The 27,428-nt window shown below is 35.4% G+C and overlaps 1 protein-coding gene across 4 annotated transcripts in view; it reads right to left on the minus strand.

Annotated features, from left to right (window-relative positions):
* Positions 1-27,428, minus strand: part of Lar (tyrosine-protein phosphatase Lar) — a 280,520-nt gene that overhangs the window by 39,194 nt on the left and 213,898 nt on the right. For all 4 annotated transcript variants that reach the window (XM_077441553.1, XM_077441551.1, XM_077441552.1 and 1 more), the window contains exons 6-7: positions 16,095-16,289; positions 8,751-8,861 (exon numbers count right to left, since the gene is read on the minus strand). In XM_077441553.1, the coding sequence (XP_077297679.1) occupies positions 8,751-8,861; positions 16,095-16,289 (306 nt within the window). The remainder of the gene's footprint in view (positions 1-8,750; positions 8,862-16,094; positions 16,290-27,428) is intronic.

Here is a 27,428-nt window from a genome sequence, read left to right on the forward strand (position 1 = left end):
CAAATTTGTGATGACGATTTTGGCGCCCCCAGATTTTGAAGCCCGAGGTCATCGCTCTCTTCACACGGATCTGTGTATCCGATAAAGTAATTGCAGGTCATACAGTGAATTGTCGCCAATGTGAACCGTTTCTACAGTGAAAAGGTCATAGGGTGAAATGTTCACGGCGAAAAGGTCCGGGATACAAATATATACATCGGGAAATTTTTCGGTCTATCGGAACGCATATGTCATAACTAGTCACCGGAGGCTGAGGGGGCCGTGTATTGTTCAAAGGTTGAAAATGCATTGTTAAAGGTTTGCCGAACAATGGATAGCACTGTGACTATCCTACCTCTAGTCATAACAACCCTACCCTATGCCAAATTTTACAGTTAACCAGCAGCGTGGTCTAGCGTTGAGTGTTGTGTCACGGGTTCGATTTCCACTAGTCTCGTTGTTGGCCAGACTTTGGTTTGTCGAGGTCAATCGTTTCTTACCAGAGTTTGCCAATTTTTCTGATTTTCATTGTAAAATTGGCTTTTCCTCTCCAATTTTCTATTGCAAACCTTGAGTTATCTCAGGTTTCGCCAGATTTCTCTCCATAGATGTCTCTGTGGATGTTTATTGAATATAAAAATTCGTATTGTTACATGAAAAATGCTATTGATCGTATTGTATACGATGTTTGTAATGTCTGACCATAGATGTCAGGTATTGTTTCGAGGTATGTAATAATTAAGTATTTAATATATGTATATATAATTTCTTGAGTCTTAATGTGTTAATCACACTCGCCGCTTTGGAGCAATCTGTTATGCGAGTGTGCATGATTAATTGAATAAAAAAAAACAAGAAAAATCCTCGATGCCTTGGACGCATCTGTTTGTGCTTTAATACAAAGTGTCCATCACTGCGCACTCAATCAACTCCCCCCGTTGACTTCACAGCAGGATTCTTCGACGGCATTCAGGCGTCCAGTTTATCTGTTTGTGCATATCTTAAGTAATGTCACACAATAACGGCGTCTCCAAAATGAAGTGTAAACTTTATTAACAAACACATAGCAATTGTATTGGAAAATAAACGATATGTTCGGAGTACAACATGTCACGGTTCCGGCTCGGAAACGAGGCCTAGGGCACGCACAAAGTGATGAAGGACGATAAGGGTTGATAGAGCGCGCCAAAGGGAAATTCAAGCATCGAATGGGTTTTGTGATTCGGCAAGGCGCGATTCAAAAGGCTATTGTTTGCGAGGCAGTGTCGTCGAAATCAATATGTATAATTGTTGGGTGGCCGTCGAGGGGGTGAGCAGGCGGTCGCCCCAGGGCGCACTCGAGCTGCAGGCCAGTGTCAACAGCGGCCGGAGTGTATTCACGACTATCTGTAAGATTAGCGACTAATTAATGTCGTCCCGTCATGGCAAATACGATAATACTCGAGTAATTTGCATAGTTGAGCAGGTGGGGTTGAGACACCTGGCGAGGACGCGTTCGTCGAAAGGATTACACGTCCTTCGCGATTCCCCTTCATTGTCTATTGAAATGTTCGCTTTGAATAATCATCTACCGGTTTTCAATCATTTTGCGTACATTAGCTATGAATGGTTTCACCCACCCGGCGTTGCTCGGGCGGATGAAAGTTTTTGTGGAGCACTTTGAGTCCGAGTTCGAACTCTTGTCAAGAGCAGTCTCATATTATGTTAAGTACAATTTGATTAAATACTTTCCATTTAATCGATAATACAATCTAATAACCTGCTTTGGTTTGATTTAAAACATTGCAGAAATTGATAATTGGCATTTTTCTATTCCTGTTACACACGCATATATAGATATGAATCCTGATTTAGGGAATTAAGCAATATGAGCGTTCAATACCATTCTAGGTCTACATAATGGAGCATATTGTAGACTTGACAGCCACTCTACGATACTTTCGATTATATTTGATCAATACAAACATACATAAATATATTATTCAGGGCATAACTGAAAGTAGTACGCATATCACAAACCCTACTTTTTATTTTGTGTATGAATTAGGCATTTTACAAGACGTAGGGAAGGTGAGGCGCGTTATTGAGCCGTTGGCGGTCAAGCCCAATATCAAAATACAGGGAGGTAGGGAAAGAAAACGAGAAATGCCAGGACAAGTCGCGAGGGGGTCAAACGAAAAGTTTCGATCGGCAATCGATGATTGGTGAGGGGGGCGGCAATGTAAGGCTGTTGACACGGGCGGCACTGGCGACTGTTGACTCTCTATGAGGAAGGGGAGAATGCTAACGAGCCCTTTCTGTCCCTCATACCTTACCATATAACTCCCACCCACCCGATCATTGTTATTTGATTAGTTCGACCAACGGCAATAACTTATTGATGGATTAGCTGGACACGACCCGACAAATAAGCGCAAAAAATAAGCGCCCTTCAACCTACCCCCTTTTCCACCTCCCGTGCCAATACTCTGTAATATTGGCGTTTTTGTTAGAGCAGATTCGAAATATATTTCATTTTGATGCGAGGATCGAGTGGGGATTAGTTTTCGACCCAGGGCTGCTTCTATTGTATAGGAACAATTTTATAATATTAAATCAGTTATTGTTGTTTATACATTTTGTCAATTTTTTTCATGTAAAAATAGTATAATGATTTTGTCAAAATTTATTTATACCATTTCTAGTCTAAAATTTTCAGTAAAATGGGTCCTTGAGAGGATTTAATAATAACCCTTTTAATGCTGACCAACGCCGATCGGAGTTTTGTCAACAAGTCCATGGGTCTGAAAAACGCCGATAGGCGTTGTATTTTGAGCATGTACAAAGTAAACAAGAATACTACCCACAAAGCCTTTCCAGGTAGCATTGAAAAAAAAATGCATTGAACATGGGTGGTGTAATCCGTGTCATTAATTTGTCAACGTTTATAAAGACTGGTTTACACCGGAATTTCTGAATTTATAACTATAGCAGAATTTCCAGATGAAAATCTCTAACTCTAAGTATTTTAGATTGTGGTTTGGCATTTAGATTGTGAGCAATTACATTTTAACAACAATGAAGAAGATGCAACTAGTTTTGGAAAAATATATTCAATAATAGACTTCTTTTGATTATTTTATATTGTTGCAAGATATATTAGAGAGTCTAAATACACCTTTACAAAACTCGAAATCTGCGGCGGTAGTTATCTGGGGTTTGTTTGGATTAGCTACAATATTTTTACCGGCTTTCTATTGGATTTCTAAATAATTCTAGTTGGAAATGTTGGCGAAATTTTCAGCGTGGCGGGTTTTCAACAGAAAAGACGTCAGCACTCAAAGGGTTTAGGAGGTTAAATTAACGTAGGAACTTAACGACCTGCACCCTGCATCCTAACAAGTATGGACGAAAACACACTGTATCGTACACATCCTCGTGGCTTCCAGCTGGGAAGGGCTGTTATAATGTTATACATTGTTAACCAGCAGCATAGATCAGTGGTTAAATGTAATCCTTTCAATTGTGTGGCCACCGGTTCAATCCCTGTCTTTGTGCTGCGGGTCAGACTTTGGATATGTGACTCCAAGGTCCACCGTTTCTTATAAGACTTAATCAATTTATCTGATTTCATTGAAACGGTTCCAAGAAATTGGAAACCCTGTTTGTTTTCTCGCAAAATACGAGTTTTAAATGCGAGTTTAAATACGATTTATAAAATGCTGAAAATTCGTACATAGATGTCTCTACGATTGTTAATCGATATTTGTAATTGGCCTTGAATAACACTTTTTTGATAATTTTATATATATGTACATACATACATACATACATATGTACATATGTATAGTGGTCATGTAAAATAAAAATAAATAGGTGCATACTAGTATAAATAAATAAATAAATGTTACAAGCTTCAGTTATGATTTTTTCCAAATGTACATATATAATGTACATAAGTATAATTAATCGCGGTCGTCGTCGTAATGATGTGTTTATTCTTATTAAAAAAGTAATTTTATAAACTGATTATGAATGAAAAATTAGTTAGGAATATGTTTTTCCAGATTTTTTAGGCATAGACCAAATAAAACAACGTTAAAATGCGAATAAATATAAATCGCTTCAGGTTGCTGTACACAAAACTTTGTGCGAACGGAAAACTTTTGAAAACCTCAAATAAATATTCCGGACTGGAGCTTTTAATGAAATCCAATCGAAAGTTCAGGTTCGCTAAATTTCTAAATAATATTTATAGCTCAAATTTCACATCTCATAAAATCTCAATTACATTCAAAAGTCCTTTTAACAAAATCAACAAGGCCAAAAGAACAATATATGTACATATGTATCTCAACAAACACATTTTGATTTTATACTTCGAAGCAATACAATTAATTTTCTTTATATTTTTTTTAAATAATGTTTAATGCCTACTCAATTCAGAGCAAATCAGATTTCATTATGTCAAATAATTGTATAAACACTTTATTTCTTCACGCAGTGAAGTTTTTTTGGGATTTTTTTTTTCTCCAGCGGTTTCCCATTTGCCTTCTGAAGGTTTCGAATATGTAAAGAATCCTTTCAATAATTATTGTCAAATCAAAATTTACGAATATAGATTTGTCTATAAATGTTTTAACTATAGCCGGCATTGTCAATCAAATCAACTAGCTGGCATTGTACGGAAAAGCCAGGCATTTCCGGCCTTTGTTTGGCACATGAATCGGTTTCATATATTATATACAATGTATATATAGGTACATATATAAAGTAATATTATATTACAATAGTGGTGCTACCCGGCTTCGCTCGGTAAATGGAAATGCAGTCTAGTACAAAGAAAGAATACCGTCAAACCTTTTATTTATTTTATTAAATTCATTTGAACCGAAAAAAAAACTATTTAACGACCCACCAATCACGAGCGTCTTTGACCAATACAGCCAATCAGAAACGACTTTGACGACAGCCAATCAGAAACGACTTTGACGACATCCAATCAGAAACGACTTTGACGACAGCCAATCAGAAACAAATTATAGACACCGTTTCGGTTTTATATATAAGATACAAATATTTTATATATGTACATATGTATAACATAATACAAAGGTTTTATACATATGTATATAAGATAAAAAAAAACACACATTCCCGGTATTGTTCGGGCCTTTTCGTATGAGGTTCTCACTGATCCCTTACAAAATCCACTAGGTTCTTAATTAGCATACTGGACGATAGTACATTTATTTGAGTTGAAAACTGTCACTTTGAATAACAGAAAAATACATTCGTTGGACGTTTTTTGTATGCGAGCCCTTCGATCCAGCGTTCCAAAAGTCATATAGAAGACAGAATGGCTCGGCGGTTGTTCTGATACTAAGCACCGAGAGGTCACCGGGTTGAAAAGAATTTATTTTTAGTATAATCTTTAATGCTGCTGGTCAGACTTGGATATTTGAGACTCCAAGTCGATCGTTTCCTATATGAATTTGCTAATTTATCTGGTTTCATTGTTGAAGCGGTTCTTAAATCAAATTGGGAAAAACCTACCCACTATGTCACCACTATTTGAATCTGATTTCAAAAATTTATTTTACATACATAGATGTCTCGCAAATTTTTTTTATATATAGTATTTGTATTATGCTTATACATATATCTGGTCACATTGACGCGTTAGAGTCAGAGAAATGGCTTTAGGTTTCGTATTGTTGTCAAGTGGCAGAGGTCTCTGGACATTTCATAATAATTTGTCCGGCAGTCGTATTTGATGCTTGGTACTCGACGTACATACATATGTTCGAGTGTTTGTTTATTTTACTCGCAAGATGGGCAAGTACATCGTTAAAAATTGCACAATGCATTCAAAAACACACAATGAACAACACGGGATACACTTTTATAAGTAAATTAATCATTTAAGTAACATATTATTCAATTAACATCGAAGTTTGGCAGATTTTAAGTGTCATGGCGACTGCATGCATTCTACATATAATTTCAGGGGTGGCACCAGAGAAATGTAAAAAATATTTTTAATTCTCTTGGTGGCACTGAATACTCAACTATATTAATAACCAATTATTTAAGTATAATTGATTATAAACTTTATTTAATTGATTTAAACTATCTATATTTACACGTTAATTTAAGAGTTCCCAAAGACAGACAGATGCAAAAAAGTGGATAAAAATAATCCGCAAATTGAGAAAAGAACAGATTGGCTACCAACGCCCAACACCACCATATGCTCAAATTGTAAATAAATTTATATCAAAATAAAACTTTTATTTCTTTAGTGAATATGTGATGACCCCGGTTATATTCCGTGCGTGTATCTGTAGTTATGGAAACGTTACGCGTATAATTGACACAGGAGATGTATTGGTAAAGGCGCTTCTATTATTATAACATTTCTCTGGTTAGAGTATTCTGTAATGTTACTATATCTAATATGTAAATAGCAATTGCCCTATGAGCAATATACACATGTAGGTACATACATATGTATTGCTAGACAAATTCGTGATCAAAATTTTGATTACTCGTTGCTAAAAATGACTTGTTTTATAATAAAGTGTACAATTGAATCAAAAACACGCTGAATGAGCTTTCGTTTCAAGGCAACGAATGATCGATATTTAGCTCGAACCGACATTTGCTGCACTGTAACATAACGGCCGCATTTGCACGTATTGAAATAATTTGTGAGTTATTAAAACACGACTATTTATCGCGAAATAACATCTCGGCGATATTTGGCTGGGAAAAAAATGAGAAAAAAAAGTATGCAGACCGTGCGATAAAAAGTCGATGGGGCCCAGGTTGCGTGCAGAGTAGATGTTTGGTTTTGAATGATGAAATTTTCAAAGTACCTACTTTCTTGCGAAGGAATGTGTGAAGGGAAAGGCGAAAAAAAATCGATCGTTTCAACCGAAATTGTTGAAGGTGTAGCCGAGAGCCGTAAGGTGACGTGTCTAACATTCAATTATGATAAAACGCGGGTAAGAAGTTTCCCAAGGCGCGTGCGTGTGTCGACGAACACCATGAGCGCACCGAAAAGCCATTCTTAAAGGAATTGGGTTAAAGGAGTAAACTGAGTTATGGGTATTGACGTCCCAGCCTAGGGCCCCGCTCCTATGTAGTTCCTATCAACTCCTAATTTGATTAAATCCAGAAACTGAAAACTGAAAACACGAAGCCGCAACTTTTTCACGAAAATTTCGCATTAATAACATTCATCATTGTCACTTCAAAAGGGACACGCGCACAATAAAAAACCTAGGGTAGATTAGTGAATAAAAATAAAAACAAACGATTTTAAATAAGAATTCTATCGAAAAAATAATAAACTGCTAATTGATCTTCTTCAAATTTATTGTTACGCTTATTAGTCGAGCAATATTATACATCGCATTCACCCCCCACTTAACCCACGATGGCCAATTACATTTCGTTTTAGTTTCGCATTGTTCGAGAAATACAACATTTTTCGTGCGTATAGTAGAATTTGACTTTTATTTTTTGTTTTTTTTTTTCGCATTTTGAAATATTTATATTAATAAAACTTTAATATAAAATACGTAAGTTGTTGATATTATTAATTTATTTATGGAATGCATATATATTTTATATTAATTGAGATTTATATTTTTTAGACGATGAAAGTAATTGTCAACGTCATGTTATGGACAGCAAAACTTACAGTAATATTATTAAAGACCTTGCATTGAATTATATTGTAATCATATTATATATGTACATAGTAAAATAAGAAATAATAAAAAAAAAATATATATATATTTCACGTCCTTTAATATAATCTCTAACGCTACATCGGATCGATTATAAGCATATATATAGGTATATTTCATAACTATATGTATATATTTCAAAACCAATTCCCTAAAAATATTAATATTCTTATCTACAGCGTGTTTATCGTATGCTTAACGGGGAGCTGAATGAGGTTAATCTATTCGGTATTTCCTTACATCAATTCAGGACTGCCATCAGTAGAGTCTTGATTGATTGATCCATTTCTATTTCTATTATGTATTCTTTATCCAATTATATTATATCATTTTATGTTTAACTATGCATTGTCCTATTTAGTCATATTTAATTTTTATTCTTTTCTTTTTCATTTGTTTGTCTATATGTACTAAATATATTATGTATTTGTAAAAATCTCTAATTGGATTCAGATATTATTTTGTTATATTTATTCTTTTTTTTATGAATTTCTACATCTGAGGCATGTTGATTTTTCAATAAATAAATAATTGAAATCGGTTCCAGAGAAAAATATATAAATTATTTTAATTTTCAAATTTATATTTATCATTATCCCCTTAATTTAGATTCATGATGAAGAAATTGTTAGATTAATACAAACTCCTCAAATGGGTATTGTGATATTATACATATTACGAATACAGTCAGTGCTTTGTACGAAAGCGTTCGCAGAAAAAGACAAAGTCCATTTCGAGGCAAAAAATAGTAATAGCAAAAATGAAAATTCAAAACGTCTGAACGTTTGGCGTCGAGTGGGTGGGCGGGTGGGTGGGTTGGGTAGAGGTGGGCATATTCAAGCGGTGACACCCGGTTGGCCCAAAGCAATATCAAGAGAAATGTGAGATTCAAAGAGTTAACTAAAAGGAATTCGCTTCGCAGAAATTGAAATCTCGAAAGAGCGAGAGAGACGGACATTTTGAATATTCCGCGATGATCCTTTTGGGATTCGGCATGAGGGGGAGTATTAAGTGACACGCTATCTTTCTTACCTTTGACGTATAAAGAAGTAGGCTTGGAGTATTCCGTGCCGATAGAGTTTTCAGCCACACACTCGTACTTCCCTTTGTCTTCCTCTTCGCTTTTGGTAATTTGTAGTGCTCCTGTGAAGTGAACGAAATACAACATTTTTATTCATATTTATAAAAGTTCTTACAAAGTACTAAATTGAGCCTATATGTTGGCTACAGTGGCAGTAGGAACAGTAGGGGAGTGTTAAGAAGGAAAGTGGATAAAATTAATTAATAGTATCAAACTTGTTTAACAACCAATTTAATAGGAAGAAAATAGATTTAACTTTATAAATATTCTTCGGCGTTGGCTAAGTGCTTTTCAAATAACTATAGACCGCTCTATTAGTGTTCAAAACAGCAAAAAAGCTTGGTTGACAATAGTATAATAATTGACAATAGTGAACCATTTTTTGTGCGAAAACATTGATCTTTGATTATAAGAATTAAAATATTTATTTTATAATGAAACACACATAAAAGTCTACCAACAAATCTCTTGCTACCAAACACAAGCGATTCGTGTATCGTAGGTGTTTCTCAGCAACGATCATTTTCACAAAACAATACTGACCACGCATTGATTGTTTTTTTTAAGGCATAAACAGATAAGCTGGACACTTCGACGAATTCCAGCTGTGAAGCTGGCATAGGGAGTCGAGAGAGTGCACTTGTACAAGCAAATATACAAAAATGTCTCACTAATATCCATCATGTCAAAAAGGTTGTCATCACGAAAATACAGCAAAAAACGCAGTGATTTCATTAATTTATTTATCGTGGAAGATGAAAGCTTTTTTGCATTCATAAAAATATTTAAACAAGGGTAAGAAAACATATTCTGATGATTACACGAAAATTCGCTCACATATGTTCCGTTCACCGACAGCTCGCTCACAGACGGCTCGTTCACGACAAATTACTCACGACCGTTGGTTTACAGACATCCCGATAACGGCTATTGGTTCGATAAGAGTATCTGTGAACGAACGGTCGTGAGCAAGTTGTCGGTGAACGGAAAGTTTGTGACACTTGTCGTGTCACTTATTCTGATATGCTAAGCGAAAGTGGGCGAAATTTTATAAACAAATGCATCGTTTACGTTACGTGCCGTGACACACCTCCTGTGAAATTTTGATCTACTGACACTAAAGAAGTTTACACTTCAAAAAAACTACGCACAATTTAAAACGCTCTTTGTTTCTGGAAATTTAATTATGACGGCATTATTAACTTTTTTATCCACAAATTGCATTGGAAATAGCTCATCATAAATGACTTTTTATGCACATAAACACAAATAAATAATTTTTTATAAGGATATTTATATGTATGTATATATAATATAATATATGGATTTAATATTCTAACTCTAGCAAGCTTCAGGGATTTATATTATGTATAGTAATAAAATCAAAAGATTCGCAAAATGGCACATCCAAGAGATTGCATCCAACATTTACTGAGAATTTATTATGACATTTTCCAGTGCCAACGAATCTTGTGCTGCCAGAAAGTTTGAATACGGTCCCACTTGAATTATTAAGTGTTGTTCATAATGAGAGAAACGATGCCTTCGGCGAATAAGTAGATTCGGAGGGAAAACAAAGACGGAACAAATTTGTGTCTGCGAATTTTCCGGAGAATGGCCTTCCCCTCGCACCGTCGGAAAAGCGAGCAGAACGGTTCGAGGGGAGGGACGTCGGCTACAATTCAATAAGGAGGAAATTAAAAAGATGACCTACGATAAAACTTTGTCTCCAAAGTTGACACAAAAATGTCTCACAAAAGCACTCGTAAAGATCGTACAACTTGTTCGGAAAGCAACTGCTGCACGGCAATGAATTTTCCATTAGGGCAACATATTACGCTGTTCACGTTGGAAAAGTTTGCCTTTTTGTTTTTATTTTGTCTTTTACAAAAACATATTAAAAAGTACAAACATTTTGCTTCGCAAGACGCCATTGTGACCGTTGTAAAGAGCAAGTGGCTCCTTGAATGCATTTCTTAGAAAATAAGTCGCTTGGGTCATAAAACTTAGACCGGACAAGCCGAAAGCTCATTCCTTGGAACAGAAGATTTATTGTATTTGAATTACCAAGAAAAGGTTAGTAATTAGATTTGGAGAAAATCTATGTATTTTACGTATAAAAATTTGTTTTAAAAATATGTTTGAGAAAAACATACACTCAAGTGAGAAAACTTTGCCAAAGAAAATTATATTTATGTAGTAAACAACTGTATCTTTGCGTGGAAAGGACTTATCAGAATATGTTTATCGAAAAACGGGCTACTTGGTTTATTTAAAACTTCAACTGAATCCACAAGAAAATACATAATTTTTTTTTGATTTTATCATAAAAATGTATAGCATACGAATAACCCAGAGAGGACTTTAGGAATGGAAATAAATGTGAAAACTCTTGAAAAAAACCCGAACTAAATCGAAAAACAAGATTACAAAAAAAAAGCAACAACATAAGAGCTTAATGATATTTCATTTGATTACTAAAGTTAAGGTTTATAGACATTTGATTATACAATACTATAAAAGTGAAATCTATTTATGCAAAATCTACATAAAACCGAACAACAGGTAACATCAAAGTTTTCAGGTAATTCTCAAGAAAGGTCAATGGCATACATATTTACAATATCCTAATCTTGTTCAACCGCGTAGAAGTTTGGGGATGCAACTTTTCGTAACACGATCAGCTGCATAAATTAAATTCAATCTACAGTGCATAAAGAAGTTTTAACTCGAAAAACGAAATCATGTTGTATATTCTAATAAGATGTATCAAATCACTACAAGTTGACATTTAAGACAATTTAATTTGACATTTTCAACAAAAAAAATTTTTTTCGGAATACTAGAAAATGAACTGGATTACTTATTTGTGTACAAAACTTCAAACTAGATTATTTACAGATGAATTTGAATCATAAGTAGAAGTGAATAAGTAAAAAAACCTGCTATATATGATCCAATTCTGATATTAGCTGTGTTAAATCGACACAAAAGGCGCTTTCGTGTATTTTTTTTTACATAATCCAATTTTCACAGCTTAAATGTTACTCAACGTGCACGGATGACATTTAAAAAATAAAATACAGGTCTTCATACAAATACAGGAAGCGAATGAAAAAGCGGGCGGTCGTAAAGGGCGATTTCCTCTAAATAAAACCGTGTCAAAAATTTAATATAAGATAACGTTCGCCGTGACAGGCCACCGGGAAATGAATGAAATTATAATTTTATTACGTGGTAAAACGAAGAAAAAGGTCTGGCGTAAAGGGCATCCGCAAAGCCTCCGGGAAAACTAGGCTAAGGGATATACATACATAGGTGTTTGCGTCACATGCTATTGGAAAAGTGTTCAGGCCATCGGCTATAGTACGGCCGGTATAGGTTGGCAAAGCCGCAGTCGGCTAATAATATCTGTCACATCCGTGGCTTCTAAAGAAACAATAAACCCACATTGTGTCGATACGCATACACACACAGGCCCGTCTCTACCTTAATGGGAAACTCAGGGGATGATAACAATGACATCGAAAACAGGTCACAATACACTGCTGCATGCGTTATGGAGATAAGTGGCATAGCCTAATTGAAAGCAACACAGTCTATACTATTATATGATGTGGATAGCAGGGGTAGTCTTGGTGAGGTCACCTTTCCATAATGTTCAGACATTTGTCATTCATTCGTCATGTTATGAAACATATTTATAATGAAACCATTTACAAGGTTTTCATTGACCCGATAAAATATGTAGTTTCACTGTATGTCTATGAGCGATAAACTTCAAAGGCAAATCGAGCAATATGTACATAGGACGCATTGATTTCATATCCGCTATTTCTTACAAGCTTTCTACTATCTTCACTCTGTTTATTCAGTGACATTTCTGCCCGTTATAAAATTGTGATCTGATTTTGAACCACTTCTACTCGTCAGGTTGCTTTGATATGTTACCGACATACGGGGATAAGCTAACATTTAAGTAAGCTAAGGAAGCTGGAGAAATTTAATCACTAACGGACTTACTTATCTTGTGTCAGATCTGAGCGATGACAGCTAGCTAATGACTAGCGATGACTTTTTCTTCTACCCTTTTGCAACTCATAAAAATGGTGGTAACGGTATTTTTTTCACTCATCTCATATAAACTTAATATGACAAGCTTTTATACTTTCTCATACTCTTTATTGACAATTATGATCGGAAAACATAATCTATTGTTATTAGGAAAATATGTAGATAAAGATAAAAGGTACGTAGTCTTTTTCATATATGTATTAACGTATTATTAAATTTAAAATGTAATCAGACTTTGGCTTTCTACTACTATTGGCTCATAATCATGTGAGACTTTCACAATATTTTTAATCAAAATTGTAGTAAAATCAACACATAAATCGCTTCAATTTGACAGAGCTTTTAATTTGGGATAAATAGTGAGATATAATTCAATATCAATTAGTAACATATTTATAGTAGACTAAAGAATTATATAAAAAAGGTTTTTCAATTACATACATATGTATAGGTCATAAGCTTATAGATAATATCAGTGATGATTCTAGATATGAAACTTATGCATTGAACGTTAAAATATTACACAAATTCCAATGCACTCAAAAAGGTATGGAACGCTGTGTGTTAGGCATAATGAGAAGAGATAGGAAACGAAATACGAGTGAGATTTTTTTTTCTTTATTTCATAGAACATGAACTGCCTTTACAGATCGCTCTCAAGCTACGAGTGCACTTAAACAGATACAATACAATACATTTTATACACTGTGAATTCATACAAACATCCACAGTGGAAAAAAATATATATGGAGAAATTTTTGCAGCATTTTTATAATCAAATTGGCGAATCACTTTGAATAACTTGAGATTAGCAAGAGAGATAGGAGATGAAATGCCAATGTACAAGACTCCAGGTCGATCGTTTCTTATCAGAGTTTGCAATGATTCTCATTGAAACGGTACCTGTACAATAATTGGCATTTCCTTTTCCATCTCTCTCGCTTGAGTCTCGAGGTTCACCAATTTGATTATTAGTATTGTTGCGTAAGGGTGGGTGGAGGATCCAAGTAAAAGGCCAACAGTCGTTTCACAGCATTTATTGATGATTAAGGAGATACACGCATTGCCAGTGCTCCGTCCAGAATGACCTGATATCGCCTACGTACCGCCTTATAAGGGGTAGATCTCTCAGGATGTCTAATCTGTTTATCTACTGTATAGTCACGTATTCGGATATGTATTCCCACGGTTTGAGAAGTGCAATCATTGTTTAGCTTTCATGCACTTAGCTTGTCGCTAATCCTTAAAACCACTTAGACCGGTCACACGGTCTCTCAGGACGCTTCCCGGCCTAATCCGATCGCAATTACTCGGCGGCTCTTGTTAGTATACGTAACAGTATGTTGCAAAAAAATTTCTCCATGTCACTGTGGATGTTTGTATAAATTCGCATTGTATAAAATGCTTATGTGTATTAATTGTATTGTATCGTATCTGTTTAAGTGCACTCGTCGCTTTGGAGCAATCTGTAAAGGAGAGTGTTCATGTTGTACGAAATAAAATAAAGATAAAATACCTACTAGCTTGTAGTAACAAGTCTGAGCGATAAATGGTAGCAACTAATTTCCGTAACCCATTAGTTTCAGTACCAATACAACTAATGTTCAGTTAAATTTGCAGCTAATGGTTCTATGCAAAACTATGGGTTTTTGCTATTTAACTATTTGCTATTAAACTATTTGCAAATATCAGTTACAAAATTTGAAAGGTTTGCTGCTGGCTTGCTAAATAGCATTCGACAATTATGATAAGTCAATGAAAATTTCAATATTGCTATCGTAGCATCTTTTTGTTCAATATTGTGAGCGTGGTTTGGAGGCGAAGAATTCTTTGGCGCGCGCCAAAGGTGATTTCGCCGCACAAAGAGAGCGAGAGAGAGAAAGGAGAAAAACAATAAAACGGAACAAATAAAAATCTGCCTGAGACTCTGATGCACACAATTGTCAAAGCTGTAATGGCGCGAGTTGCCCGGAGACTTTTTATTTGTAAAGTTTACACGGGCCTCTTGGCAGGAAAAACAATAATGCCGTGTGTACCTGGGGCTTCGTTTGTGAGCGACGAAGGTTCTTCTCGCGTACACTCAAACACATACAATACACGCCAATTTTATTTAATACTGGCACCAAGTATATAAGCTTGTATACTTACATACATACATGTATCTAATACTATGCCCGCTTTAAAAGTCAAGGAATTCGACCCTCAAAGCCCTCAACATGAGGCCACCACCCCCCCAACGAATACAGTCTAAGAGACGTTTTCGTCAGAGAACGAGACGGTTGTTCATGAATATCGCACAAGAACAACCGCACATCACTGCTCTAATGAAAAAAAAACCGCATTGTACATAACCAAGTACAAAATAAACAACAACGCATGAACACATAAAGCGCACATGCGTTAGGAATTGATACATGAAATGTGACGTGCAATGCACGCACACCTCAAGTAAACATAGTACATTTATGTATATGCGTACATAAGCACACGCACACACACAAACCACTAATACATATACACACCTAAACAGCAAACTCACATTCACAGATTATAAAAAATATATATATATATATATATATATATATATATATATATATATACATATATAAAAATAAACTCATTGATGGTTTTGCATATATCTAATAATACATCGCGTCCTTGGAGTGTAATGGCGTTATGCCCACAACATAAAACAACATACAATTGATCAGGGTAACATTATAAAGTCTGCCACAAATTTTAATGCTCCAATTAGTATATCTATAGCGGGTGAGGTTCACGGGCCGACTGATTTCTCATGGACTCGTGACACATTCCCACACACGTTCAAATATGCCATTAATAAAGCAGCCCACAAAACTAGGTTGTATTCAATAATAAAATTGAAGTATGTAGCTCATTGACGAAGATTGTATAGATAATTTATTGGAAAATGTTCGTATTTTTATTTTAATTTAGTTCATGTGCATGAAAGTTTTTTTATTTACAAATTCTAAATTTAGTTTATTTACAGAAGTATTCAAATAATGCGACGCAGATTAACAACAATAAGGGTTTATGTATACATATGTATACCCAATTTAGCTAAATCATGGATATACATTTATCACCAGTGTGTTGAAGCTGAGGAATCGAAGTGAAGTAAATTTGAGCTCAGCGATCCACAAGATGGATTGGGTTAGGTTAAAGGATTGTGATTTGAAATGCAATTTTATATATACCTGGCATGTTTCCTTCCAGGAGTGTGTATCTTGGATTGGAGCGAATATCCAGAGGCATGGCATCCCTCAACCATCTTATGCGAGGTGTGGGATTGCCACTGGCTCCACAAAGGAGTACTACGGCGTGTCCTATTTCCACAACTTGAGTACTGGTCGGTACGGTTATCGACGGAAAACCATTCGGCACCTTTTCAGCTGCAAAGAAAATAATCAACATATTAGTAAAAATCAGTAGCAATAGGTAATTTTACAATTATTTATAATCTTTCTATGCGAATTTCTGAAAAAAATGTTATAAAACTTTTTCAAAAACCATCTAAAGCCTACATTAGAGTAGGATGATGTTTGTTGACGAACAGTTCCTTATATAATGTCTTTCGAGAGCAACCGGCATAATTGTAAACAAGGTAAGAAGAGGTTAGTAAAAAATGAATTCCATTTCCATTTTAACTGTATTAAATGCTTCAAGAGATCGTACATTTATGAAGGACCATCCCCACTACTCTACTGTGAATATATATGCATACACAAATCAATCTAACGTGATAAACATGGGTAAAGACGCTTAGGGCGAAAACAGACTGAGTGGTACGTGGTACATGTTTTTTTAAATACTTTTAAACATGCGAAAAAAACGTAGCACCCCTAGCCCATATACATGGCACACAGTCCCAAAAATGTTTTCGTTGATATTTTATATTTTTGTTAATCCTTGCTTGGCAGTGATTGATAATGGAGAATCTCATATTTGAATAAATGTAGGAGAAACGGTTGCATACGGATATGAATACACGTGCGGCCTGCCAATTATATGCATTCTGCACGTGCAACTACATCTGAATTCGGTTTGGGGAACACCCACTATTCCCACAGCGGGAAGCCAAGTACGTGACGTCCCATACCACTCAGTGTGTTTTCACCCATAGTCTAAGTTTTAAAGCACAAACAGTGCCTGCTAAAGGGACGTATCCCTACGTCATGGGAGAGGGTCAATATGGGACACTATCCGAGTTGGTCAGGGTGCTTACGTGACCTATGTATGTTGGGTTAGGTTAGGTAAGAAACGCAGCGGAAAGTCATCAATGTATTTGACGTATACGATAGGTGTTAGATATATTATAGTATATTCAAAAAAAAGTTCTGCATATACATATATGTATGTACATATATGTATGTACCACCGCCTTTTATGTTCTTATATGAACGACCCTACCAGTGAACACGACGACGACTTTAAGTGTATAAGCGAATGTGCATAATACGAAATCAATCGACGGTGAAAAGGGGATGATGTGCATTTACGCAGAAAAATTGTTTAGAATTTCATTTTGCTCCAATTTTATGGTGGCTCGAGATTACCTCATAGCGTTTGGCGGTGTAATTTATGAAATAGATATTCGACGCTCACTGGCGAATAAAGCGGGAGCTCGGGGGGGGGGGGGAGGGGAGGGGTGGATTTTATAACGGCGGGTGTATAAGATGGGGAGGGGGTGGAAATGTGGGAAAAGTGAGCACACCGAAGGAGGCGCATATAAATTCCAAAACTCTCACTCTTTTTTGCATAATTCAACAGTTTCGACTGAAGCAAGACGGGCGGAATTTGAAACAGTCCACCATAACCCGAGTAAGGGGTGGCGAAAGTTGGCGCGTAATTCACCCCTATTTAATTTCATAACGCGCGCTGCTCTCTATCATCTCTGACAGGATGTTTGTGGAATGACCAATATATCTTGCATATGCGCCCCTCTAGTATATTCTGATTTATACCCCAGACGAAATCAAATCATGTACACGTGGGCATGGCACGGTGCAGTTCACCTACATATGTAGTACCACCCTGTATGGGCTTGATGTTTAAGCTTCGATTAGGATCATTTATTAATCATGAGGGACTTTACTTCATGTGGATTAAGGTAAGCTTGGCAGATATGCGATTCTAAGCCTTGTGAGTATATGCAGAGAGTGTGTGATGAAAATTGCATGTGCCTTAAAAGAGTAATGTGTCTTAATAGCTTTCAGAAAAATACGGCTTATCAAGGTACTGCAGACTGTGAGTCGTATGTGATCATTGGAATTTATGTTCAAGGGAGTTTAGATAATATTTTTGATATTTTAACAGTAATATATATAATCGATTTACAAACTAACCAATAGATTCTATGAAAAAAATCACTAATAACCATACTAACACACTTGTGAAGAGTCTCGGTGATTACAACAAAATATCTATAAACATGTCTGGGTATAAACACAGATTACCTAAACACAATCTGCTTTAGGCCATCGACTTAAGAGAGTCTTTAATTAATATTATGTATCAGATGTATTATGAGTATTTATAAGAATTGTAAATATGTAGGTTTTTGAGCTATTTTTCTTATTATGCTGTACGTTAACATTAGACTAATATAATACTATGATTACTAACAAAATTAAATTAAAATTGTAAAATGGAAAATGATCAGTAGAACAGTAGATATTTAAATATATATAAGATGTATTGTGAACATAATTTCGTAATAATAAAAAGCATTTATCATTTTTTTTAAATATTATATTGGACAGTAGTTTATAAAAGATTTACAATCAGTCGAATATACGAAACAGGGTGATTTTAATTTTGAAGTCAAGTGGAATGTATGGCAGGACTAAAAAATGTGTAATGGCCGAGCTGGAAGCTGTGTGTAGATCCTGTTTTATCACGCTGACAATAGCGATAAGTCTCAATTTGGTTAGAGCAAACTACTAAATATTAATAAGATCAGTCGGGGTAAGATTTAATAAAAGCCACCAGTGTACACATACATAGTCCACAGCGTGTATACATAATGGGGATATGCTGCAACAATATCCCGTGTAAAGAATAAAAATTTCACAAGTGAACTTTGCCGAACTTCTTTAATCATTTTCTCCTCGAAAGTTTTCGGTTCATTTTCCACGGAAAGTTTCAAGCGGATCAAGAAGGCTTCATTTTTTTGCAGTTTGTAATAAAACTAGTGTATTGCCCGTTGGAGACCACCAGTTATGCGCATACGTATGTGTACAGCAAAATATAATATTAAACTTTGACTGAAATTGCAATAGCTAATACATTTTTAAAAAGACTATTTATATTGTATGTGGTATACTAGGCCGGAGTGAAAAAAGATAATTTTACATTTTCTTCGATGGATCTAGTGGAAAACTTGCATCAAATCAAGGGGAACGTTGAACAAAAAATTTTCATTGATTTTAAACAATGTCCTGTGCTTCTAACCAATTGATTTGTCTGGATAAAAATTTCGAAGCTGTAGGTTTTTTCATATATCTTCTTTTTCAATAACAGTTGTGATTTTTAAAAATAATAATAAACGCTCACTCTGTATCTATTACAGTTAATTTGTATTGATTATGTTAAGGCTGGAATGATTAACGAGAATTCAAAGTCATTTTTTCGTAATGGGTGTTTGTATCGGAGAAGCATTATTTTCAGAAAATCCTCATTTTTTTAATGTTTCCGTAATTATTTTGAAAATAAAAGCCGTTGAGAGTTATATTAGGTATATAGCTTTAGTTTTAACACAAAAAAGTACAAATTTTTTGAAATATAAGAAAGCTAAAATGACGCAAAATGTTACGTTTTACGTCAAAAGAGGTCGTTTTAGCCTTTATATCTTAAAATTCGTCATTTTTTTTGTGTTTAGATTAAAGGTACATATGTGCATATGTATATAATCATACATATATCAAGGAAGATCTCAACGACTTTTGTTTTCAAAATAATCACGGGAACATGAAAAAAAATTACGATTTTCTGAAAAAAGCGCTTCTCCCATACAAACACGCATTGCAAGCGTGCTTTGTATGGGAACTTTCAAGCAAAAGACGACTTTGATTTCCTGTTAATCAGTCAAAACTTATTGTCCTCAACCATATAAATTCCAAATAGTGCATATTGAGCGTTTATTTTATTTTAAACTATTCTCAAGAAAGAGATATATGCGAAAAACCCATTTTAAAAAAAAATATCGAGATAAATCGATAAGTTGGAGGCATAAGTTCATTCTATAAAATCAATGCTTTTTTTTATTCAAAACTTTCCTTACACTAAGTCCATCGACGGAAATCTAAAATTCGCGTTTTTCGTTCCGGCCTTATGTCCTTTCGTGTATTGATTTTTAGTATTCCGATAAATATATGTGCCATGGTAAAAGTAGCACGGCATTGTTATTATTGAATTTAATGTGTTAATTATTGAAACAGCAACATAATGTATCATTATGCCTACTAAAGGAGATGAATACTGATTCATTGAGCAGAATATATGTACATATGTATATGTATGTACAAGGTTTCAACTTTATAATGAAAGTTGATACCACTAATAACAGTACATCCTTTGTATAAAGAGCTGAACGCATTCGATACTCCATTCGAAATCTTGCTAGGGCAAATTTTCGACTTGAACGATCTTCCAAATCTTCGAACGTTCGATCTACATATATACAAACTCATCTAGGAGAGCCCCAGCTGTGTCCATTTATCCATACGATCCATCACATTATAAAATGAGGATGGATGTGATGCAATACGTACAGTTTGTGTCGTTGTCAACAGGCAACCGCACACAGTGCTGATTCATATTTGGGTATGATTGATACGATTGGAGCGGAAATGTTTGCCACGTGTACATCCGACTGTTCGGCAATAAATCAATTAAATCGGTTCAGCCATCTGCATATATCTCGACTCTATTAAATCGATGTAAAGTCGTATTAACGGACAGATGACGTAATTTGTTGACGCGAACCACGCCAGAGCAAATATTGCGTGCGAGTAACTGGCATGTAATATGCATGTACCGGGTTGGATAATTTTTCAATGTGGATACGAAGCTCGACTTGGGTAGGGATAAATAAATTAATACATAGGGTGTTCTGAGCAAAAACAAACGTAATATTAGTTTATGCACCGCGTGTTGGGGTGTGTAGGTTTAATAATCCAAAGGGTCAAAGGTATTATTATACGGTTGCATGATGATTTAAAGTGCCCGAGCAAAATGGCAAAAACAATTTGTTATATACCCGCAAAATGGGATGATTATGTTGTATGAGCGATATAAATAGATTTGGGAAGATATACGACAGTACATTGAATTGGGTCTTTGAAAAAGTAAAAGCAAGCTGAATAGTTTCATAATTTCAAACGAAGATAATGACATAGATTCTAAGATAGGTAATAATGGCTAGTATGGGGGTTTTTAAGGCACTAAAAGACAGATATGAAGGTGAGGAGCAGATCTTCACGCCATGGGGGGTCGACTGGATGTGCAGAAAATGACGCTATCTGAGACGGTCAGAGGACATGTGTGTCATCAGTAGAGGTAGGATAGTCACAGTGCTATCTATTGTTCGGCAAACCTTTAACAATGCATTTACAACCTTTGAACAATACACGGCCCCCTCAGGCTCCGGTGACTAGTCATCAGTCTAAAGAGCGGACCAAGTTTGCGCCGTTCATTGTTCATTGTTTGCCATGCATTGTTCATTTTTATGATGAACCTTTTTTTGAACTCTATCTTTGTAGTTTGCCCTGTTTTCTGGAAAATAGACCCAAAACGCCCTGTTTCCTAGAAAAAGCACGCTTCCGGTCCTACCTCTAGTCATCACGTAATATTTTACGGTAAATTATCATAGGGGGTCGACCGAATTTGCACTATATGAGTCGGTCAGAATGCACATTTCGCCATCTCCGTGTTAACATTTTTTTTATTTATTTTTATTCTTTTATTCAATCAATCATGTACACTCGTCTTAAAGATCGCTAAAATGTGGCAAGTGTACTATACAGAGCAAGAAAAATCAAATTATAATTATGAATTTTTATTTTAAAATTATACACAACAGTTATGGTCAAACATTGCAAGCATTTATGTATGTACAATACGATGATCGATACAAGTATTATACAATACGAATTTATACGATCATCATCCACAGAGACATCTATGGAGACATTTGCAGTATTTTATACGCACCAGCGAACCGCGAGATGCTGAATGACTCGAGATTGCGAGAGAAAAATAGGAAAAGGATGCCAATTTTCGAAGGAACTGTCTCAATTAAAATCAGATAAATTGGCAAACTATGGTAGGGAACGATCGACTTGGGGTCACAAACCAAGGTCTGGCCAGCAGCAACCAGTGGGACTCGAGCCCGTGATACTCTGTTCGGAAGCATTGTATACTAGCGACTAGTCCATGCTGCTAGTTAATTTTAAAATATCACATCGAAAGACATCGATGCATCTTAGGGGTTGACTGAATGCACAGAAAAAGACACTATCTGAGTCGGTCAGAATGCATATCTTATCACTGTCAGTGACATTAGTGAATTAAAAAAAGTAATATGAAAAAATATAAAATCTGAGTAGACATGATAGTAAATTAGAATGTAAAAAGTAACTTTTACAATTGTTTAATTAAGTTGCAAGGGGGTGGAAGAATCCCGCGTATGAATAACTAGCTGCCATCGCTTCGATCCGACACAAGTTTCCGATGTAAATTTTAATGAGTTCGTTAATGATGAAACTCCTCTGGCTTCATGTTGGAAACAATAGCTTACTTGAATGTTAGCCGAGTATGTCGGTAAAATATCAAAGCGACCTGAATAATGGAAGTGGTTCAAAATCAAATCACAAATTTTTGACGGGCAGGAATGTCACTGAACTAACAGAGTGACACTAATAAAAGCTTGTAAAAAAAAGGGCAGTATATGAGTCGGTCAAAGTGCACGTGCGATTGATGTCTTGTCACCTTCTTGTCAACATGATCATAAAATATAACAATAAGATATGGAGGGACGCAGCGGAAAGACATTGACGATTTGTCATTGCAATTCAGAGCAAGCACGGGGGCGTGCGTTGCATGGTAAATTGTATAAAACTGCATATTTTATTTTCAATTAATCATGCACACTCGCCTAACAGATTGCTCCAAAGCGGCGAGTGTGCTAAACAGATTACGACTCGACAAATATTATATAACATATATTAAATACATAATTATTACATACATACACATGTAAATCGAAACAATAGCTGACATTTATGGTCAGACATTACAAACATTGTATAAAATACGAACAATAACATTTTTCATACGATCAATTACATTCAATAAATATCCACAGAGACATCTACGGAGGGAAATCTGGCGAAACCTGAGATATAACAATAACTCAAGGTTTGCAACAGAAAATTGAAGAGGAAAAACCAATTTTACAGGAACCGTTACAATGAAAGTCAGAAAAATTGGCAAATTCTGATAAGAAACGATTGACCTCGACAAACCAAGGTCTCGCCAACAACGAAACTAGTGGAAATCGAACCAGTGACACCTTGCACGACAGAATACAACACTCACCACTAGACCACGCTGCTGGTTATATATGTACATATATTTATTTATTTTTATTTTTTATTTTTCAATTAATCATGCACACGCGCCCAACAGATTGCCCCAAAGCGGCGAATGTGATAAACAGATTAAGAATCGATAAATTATATAAAGATAAAACGCCTGCCATCTATGTTTCAGACATTATAAACATCGTAAACAATACGAATAATAACATTATTTATTATGTAACAATACGAAATATTTATATTTCAATAATCATCAATAGAGACATATATGGAGAAAATCGGGCGAAACCTTGCGAAGAGATAATAATAACTCAAGGATTTCGCAATAGAACATAAGAAAGCCAATTATACAGGAATCGTTTCAAATCAGAAAAATTCAAACAAATTCCGATAAGAAACGACCGACCTCGACAAACCAAGATCTGGCCAGCAACGAGACTCCAGTGGGAAGCGAACTCATGACCCCTAGCACGAGAGAATACAACACTTAGCACTAGACCACGCTGCTGGTTATATATAGTTTTATTTATAAATTCATTTTAAACGCGAAATGTACATACAATTGTAAACAGGTACATATCATACTTATCCTTCAACTTGCAACTCGTCCGACCCTACTCTACTAAAGCACACCGTTTCTTCTTTGAAAAAAAAAAAGAACAAGTCCTTTCCAACGGCACGTAATCCATTCAAAAGTCTATCCGAGCCTAATTCCACGTAAAATACGTCACTGTCCAATAAACGTAAAACGGTTATCGGCTCGGTAATGACAAAATCGATCTGTTGAAAATTCCCGGTTGAATTCGGAGCAAAAACGCTTTTCCCATACAGGGAATGTGAGGTAGGGGGCAAATTTACCTGTACGCCAGCCGTTAGTGAGCGTCTGTACAGGCACTTATCTTAAAAGAAAGGGGGAGCATATGTGTACCAAGGCCCCGGAAAGGCACTTTGCTAAGAGGCTGGGCGTGGTGGACCTCCCATAGCCACCCCATGACCCCCCTAATCTTCCCACCCCTTAAAACTATCGATATCCCGCCTATGTAACGTATAAAAATGTGCGCCAGGTAGGCTTGGGTACCTGCCCACCTGTCTAACGAACGTTTCGTGGACGAATCTAGATTAATTATATCCCCCCCCCCTACTCCTCTTTCATTTGTATTGATGACTTTTCCGTTTTGATTTACACGGTGGGTTTTACGCCTACCGTGCTATCATTAAACAGTTTTAATTATGGTAATAATGTAAAAGTGACACTTTTGGGAATTGATTTATTTCAAATGTGACTTCTGACATGTTTGGAAGCTTTTTAAATCCATGAAGCTATATAAAGAGAAATTAAATTATGCAACTTTTACTATGAGACTTTATTTATTCGAATAAAATAAATCAAAAAATTTCAATTTATGATTTAATGGCAGCACTAAATTGGTCTTATGTCCTTATTAAACGCTTACCTATTTCAAAGTTTTCAATGAAAACCCATAAACTGATGAATTTTATGAATCTGTTCAGGCCATTTGTGATGTTATTAAATGCAAAATTACAAAAATGATTTATATGAATTAATGTAAGAACTATTTTTGTACAATAAAATTCATCAAAAAGCCATATTGAAAATTTCGTCACACGAAAAAATCGAAAGCGAGCTAATAAGAGGCTATTAAAAATTTATAAATTTTAAAAATACTGATAAATTTACTCAAAAGGATGATTCACGCAGTTATTTAATTTTCGTTGTAACTTACATATGTATATACATATAATAGTAAACGTATGTACATATGTATACTTTAGCTAAGACATTCTTATTTATTATATTATAAATCACAATCAATTCAATTCAATGAGCCGTTATATTTGAAAAGTTCAATTTTCAGTTTCAAAAACACTATTTCTATTTGACTTAAATCACAAATTGCTATCACTTCTGTTAATTCGATATGTCCAGAATTTTGGGAAAGCAAATTTAACCTATTACAAGCCACCACTATTTTTAAATATACGAAATATTTCTTGAAATGAAAAAACGTGGACTTATGCCACTTTCAAATTTAGATTTTCAAAGGAAATATATATGTACATCTTTAGAGTAATTTTAAGTAAGGTTTTCTTATACATACACAATATTATTAAGATTTCGAGCAAAAAACTGAAGTATTTTCATGAATTTTCTGCAGGTACGGGATTATTTGCAGAAATTGGGAGTTTCCACACTAACATGGTCAGGAAATAGTCCCGATTTGAACCCGATAGAAAGCCTCTGGATGGTCATTAAGTGCCGAATTAATAAATATAACATCACGTCTGTACACTCATTAAAGGAAATAATAGAAAAAGTGTGGTACGATGAATTCTCGATTGAAATTCTGAGAGTTTTGATAGATTCCATGCCTAGTAGAATAAAAGCAAAAGGGGCCGCAACCAAATATTAATTTGTTTTTTATTAATTTGTTAATAGTTTATATGATCGAAATAAAATGAAAAATGTACATGTAAACTGTTATTTTAATCCCAAATATCATTCTTTCGCGACATCGACACACCGTCGTTAAAGCCAATCAGCCATAAAACTTTTCTCGCCCCCTTTCTGCAATATATTTTTAACACTTCTCTTTATTAAATAGTGCACTATGATATTATCTACTATTTTAATGACTTTGTGTGTTGGTTTTAAACATTTAAAGCTGAAATTTTACGCATAATCTCCTTGTTCCACTTTCCATTTTCGTGACTGTAGGTCAAAAAGTATAGAGCAAAAATGATTTCTGTGGTGCCAATTTTTGCATCGTCATAAACGATTACCAAAACAATAGAAACACTCAAATAATGTGGCCAAGATTGTACACACCACTTATTTTGAACAACTACAACTCTTTCAATTTACAAATGTAATGTTTTTCGCTGCACGGCAGCTTTAAAATTGATTTGAAAATCTACGGGATGTGTATTTCTCATACGTATATTGCATCGATCATGACACATCCAACCACATACGTTCTTCGATAGCACGTCGTCCCTGAAGCTGAAAGGTACTTACTTACGACTACGTGGGCAAAAGGTGCAAAAAAGAAATAATAATAGTCAATCGACGATGGAGGCATGCTACTGGGCAGTAAGAGCAGGTGAGTCCAGGTAATGGCCGGCAGTGCATTAAGAAAAGGATCTCGTGTGCTCTGGGCGCACGTGTAAACGCTCACGCGAGATACACCCATCACGGGAGAAGAGACTGAGTGCCCCATTACACCATCGCCATTACATATATAAGTATATCTGTTGGAAAAGTGTCATGTGAATGTAGCATATGTCGTTGCCACAGATTGAGGAAGTCACAAACCGATCTGGAGATCTATGTTAAGTTATCAGTCTCAAGATGCATTGCACTCAAAGATGTATGTTTGAAACGAAGAACCTGGCATGCGTTGTAATGCCACAATAACGCAGGCAGCGAACACATTTGAAATTATTAAATTATTTGTTTATTTTACCCTAACAACGCATGTCGCGACGCGAAAACATTTGAAATTATTGCGTTGCAATGCCACTCATTCCCGTTTTTCCCATTTCCGGTCCTGATTTTGGCCGATTTTTTTTCACAGTAAGCTTCCCGGACATGCATACAATAAATCCTGAAAGTTCTATCGGTCCATCGTACAATAACGCATGCAATTCCCGTTCCCGTTCCCATTTCTCGATGCGATAAGTGAATGTTTCAGTTTCAAATTAATACTTAATAATCAAATTAAATTATAGTAAAGTATATGAACACATACATGACAGACAGACAAACATTAATGTATATACATATGTAGGATTGTTATGAGTGGTACGTAATGTATTTGTACGTTGGCATGCGTGCGCGCAAGTTGATTACCAACGTAAGCATTTCTTTAACTACACACTGGCGCTTCATACTTTCGCGTCGATAAAATC

Source organism: Arctopsyche grandis, chromosome 11, assembly GCF_051622035.1.
Source record: "Arctopsyche grandis isolate Sample6627 chromosome 11, ASM5162203v2, whole genome shotgun sequence".
Taxonomy (NCBI): domain Eukaryota; kingdom Metazoa; phylum Arthropoda; class Insecta; order Trichoptera; family Hydropsychidae; genus Arctopsyche; species Arctopsyche grandis.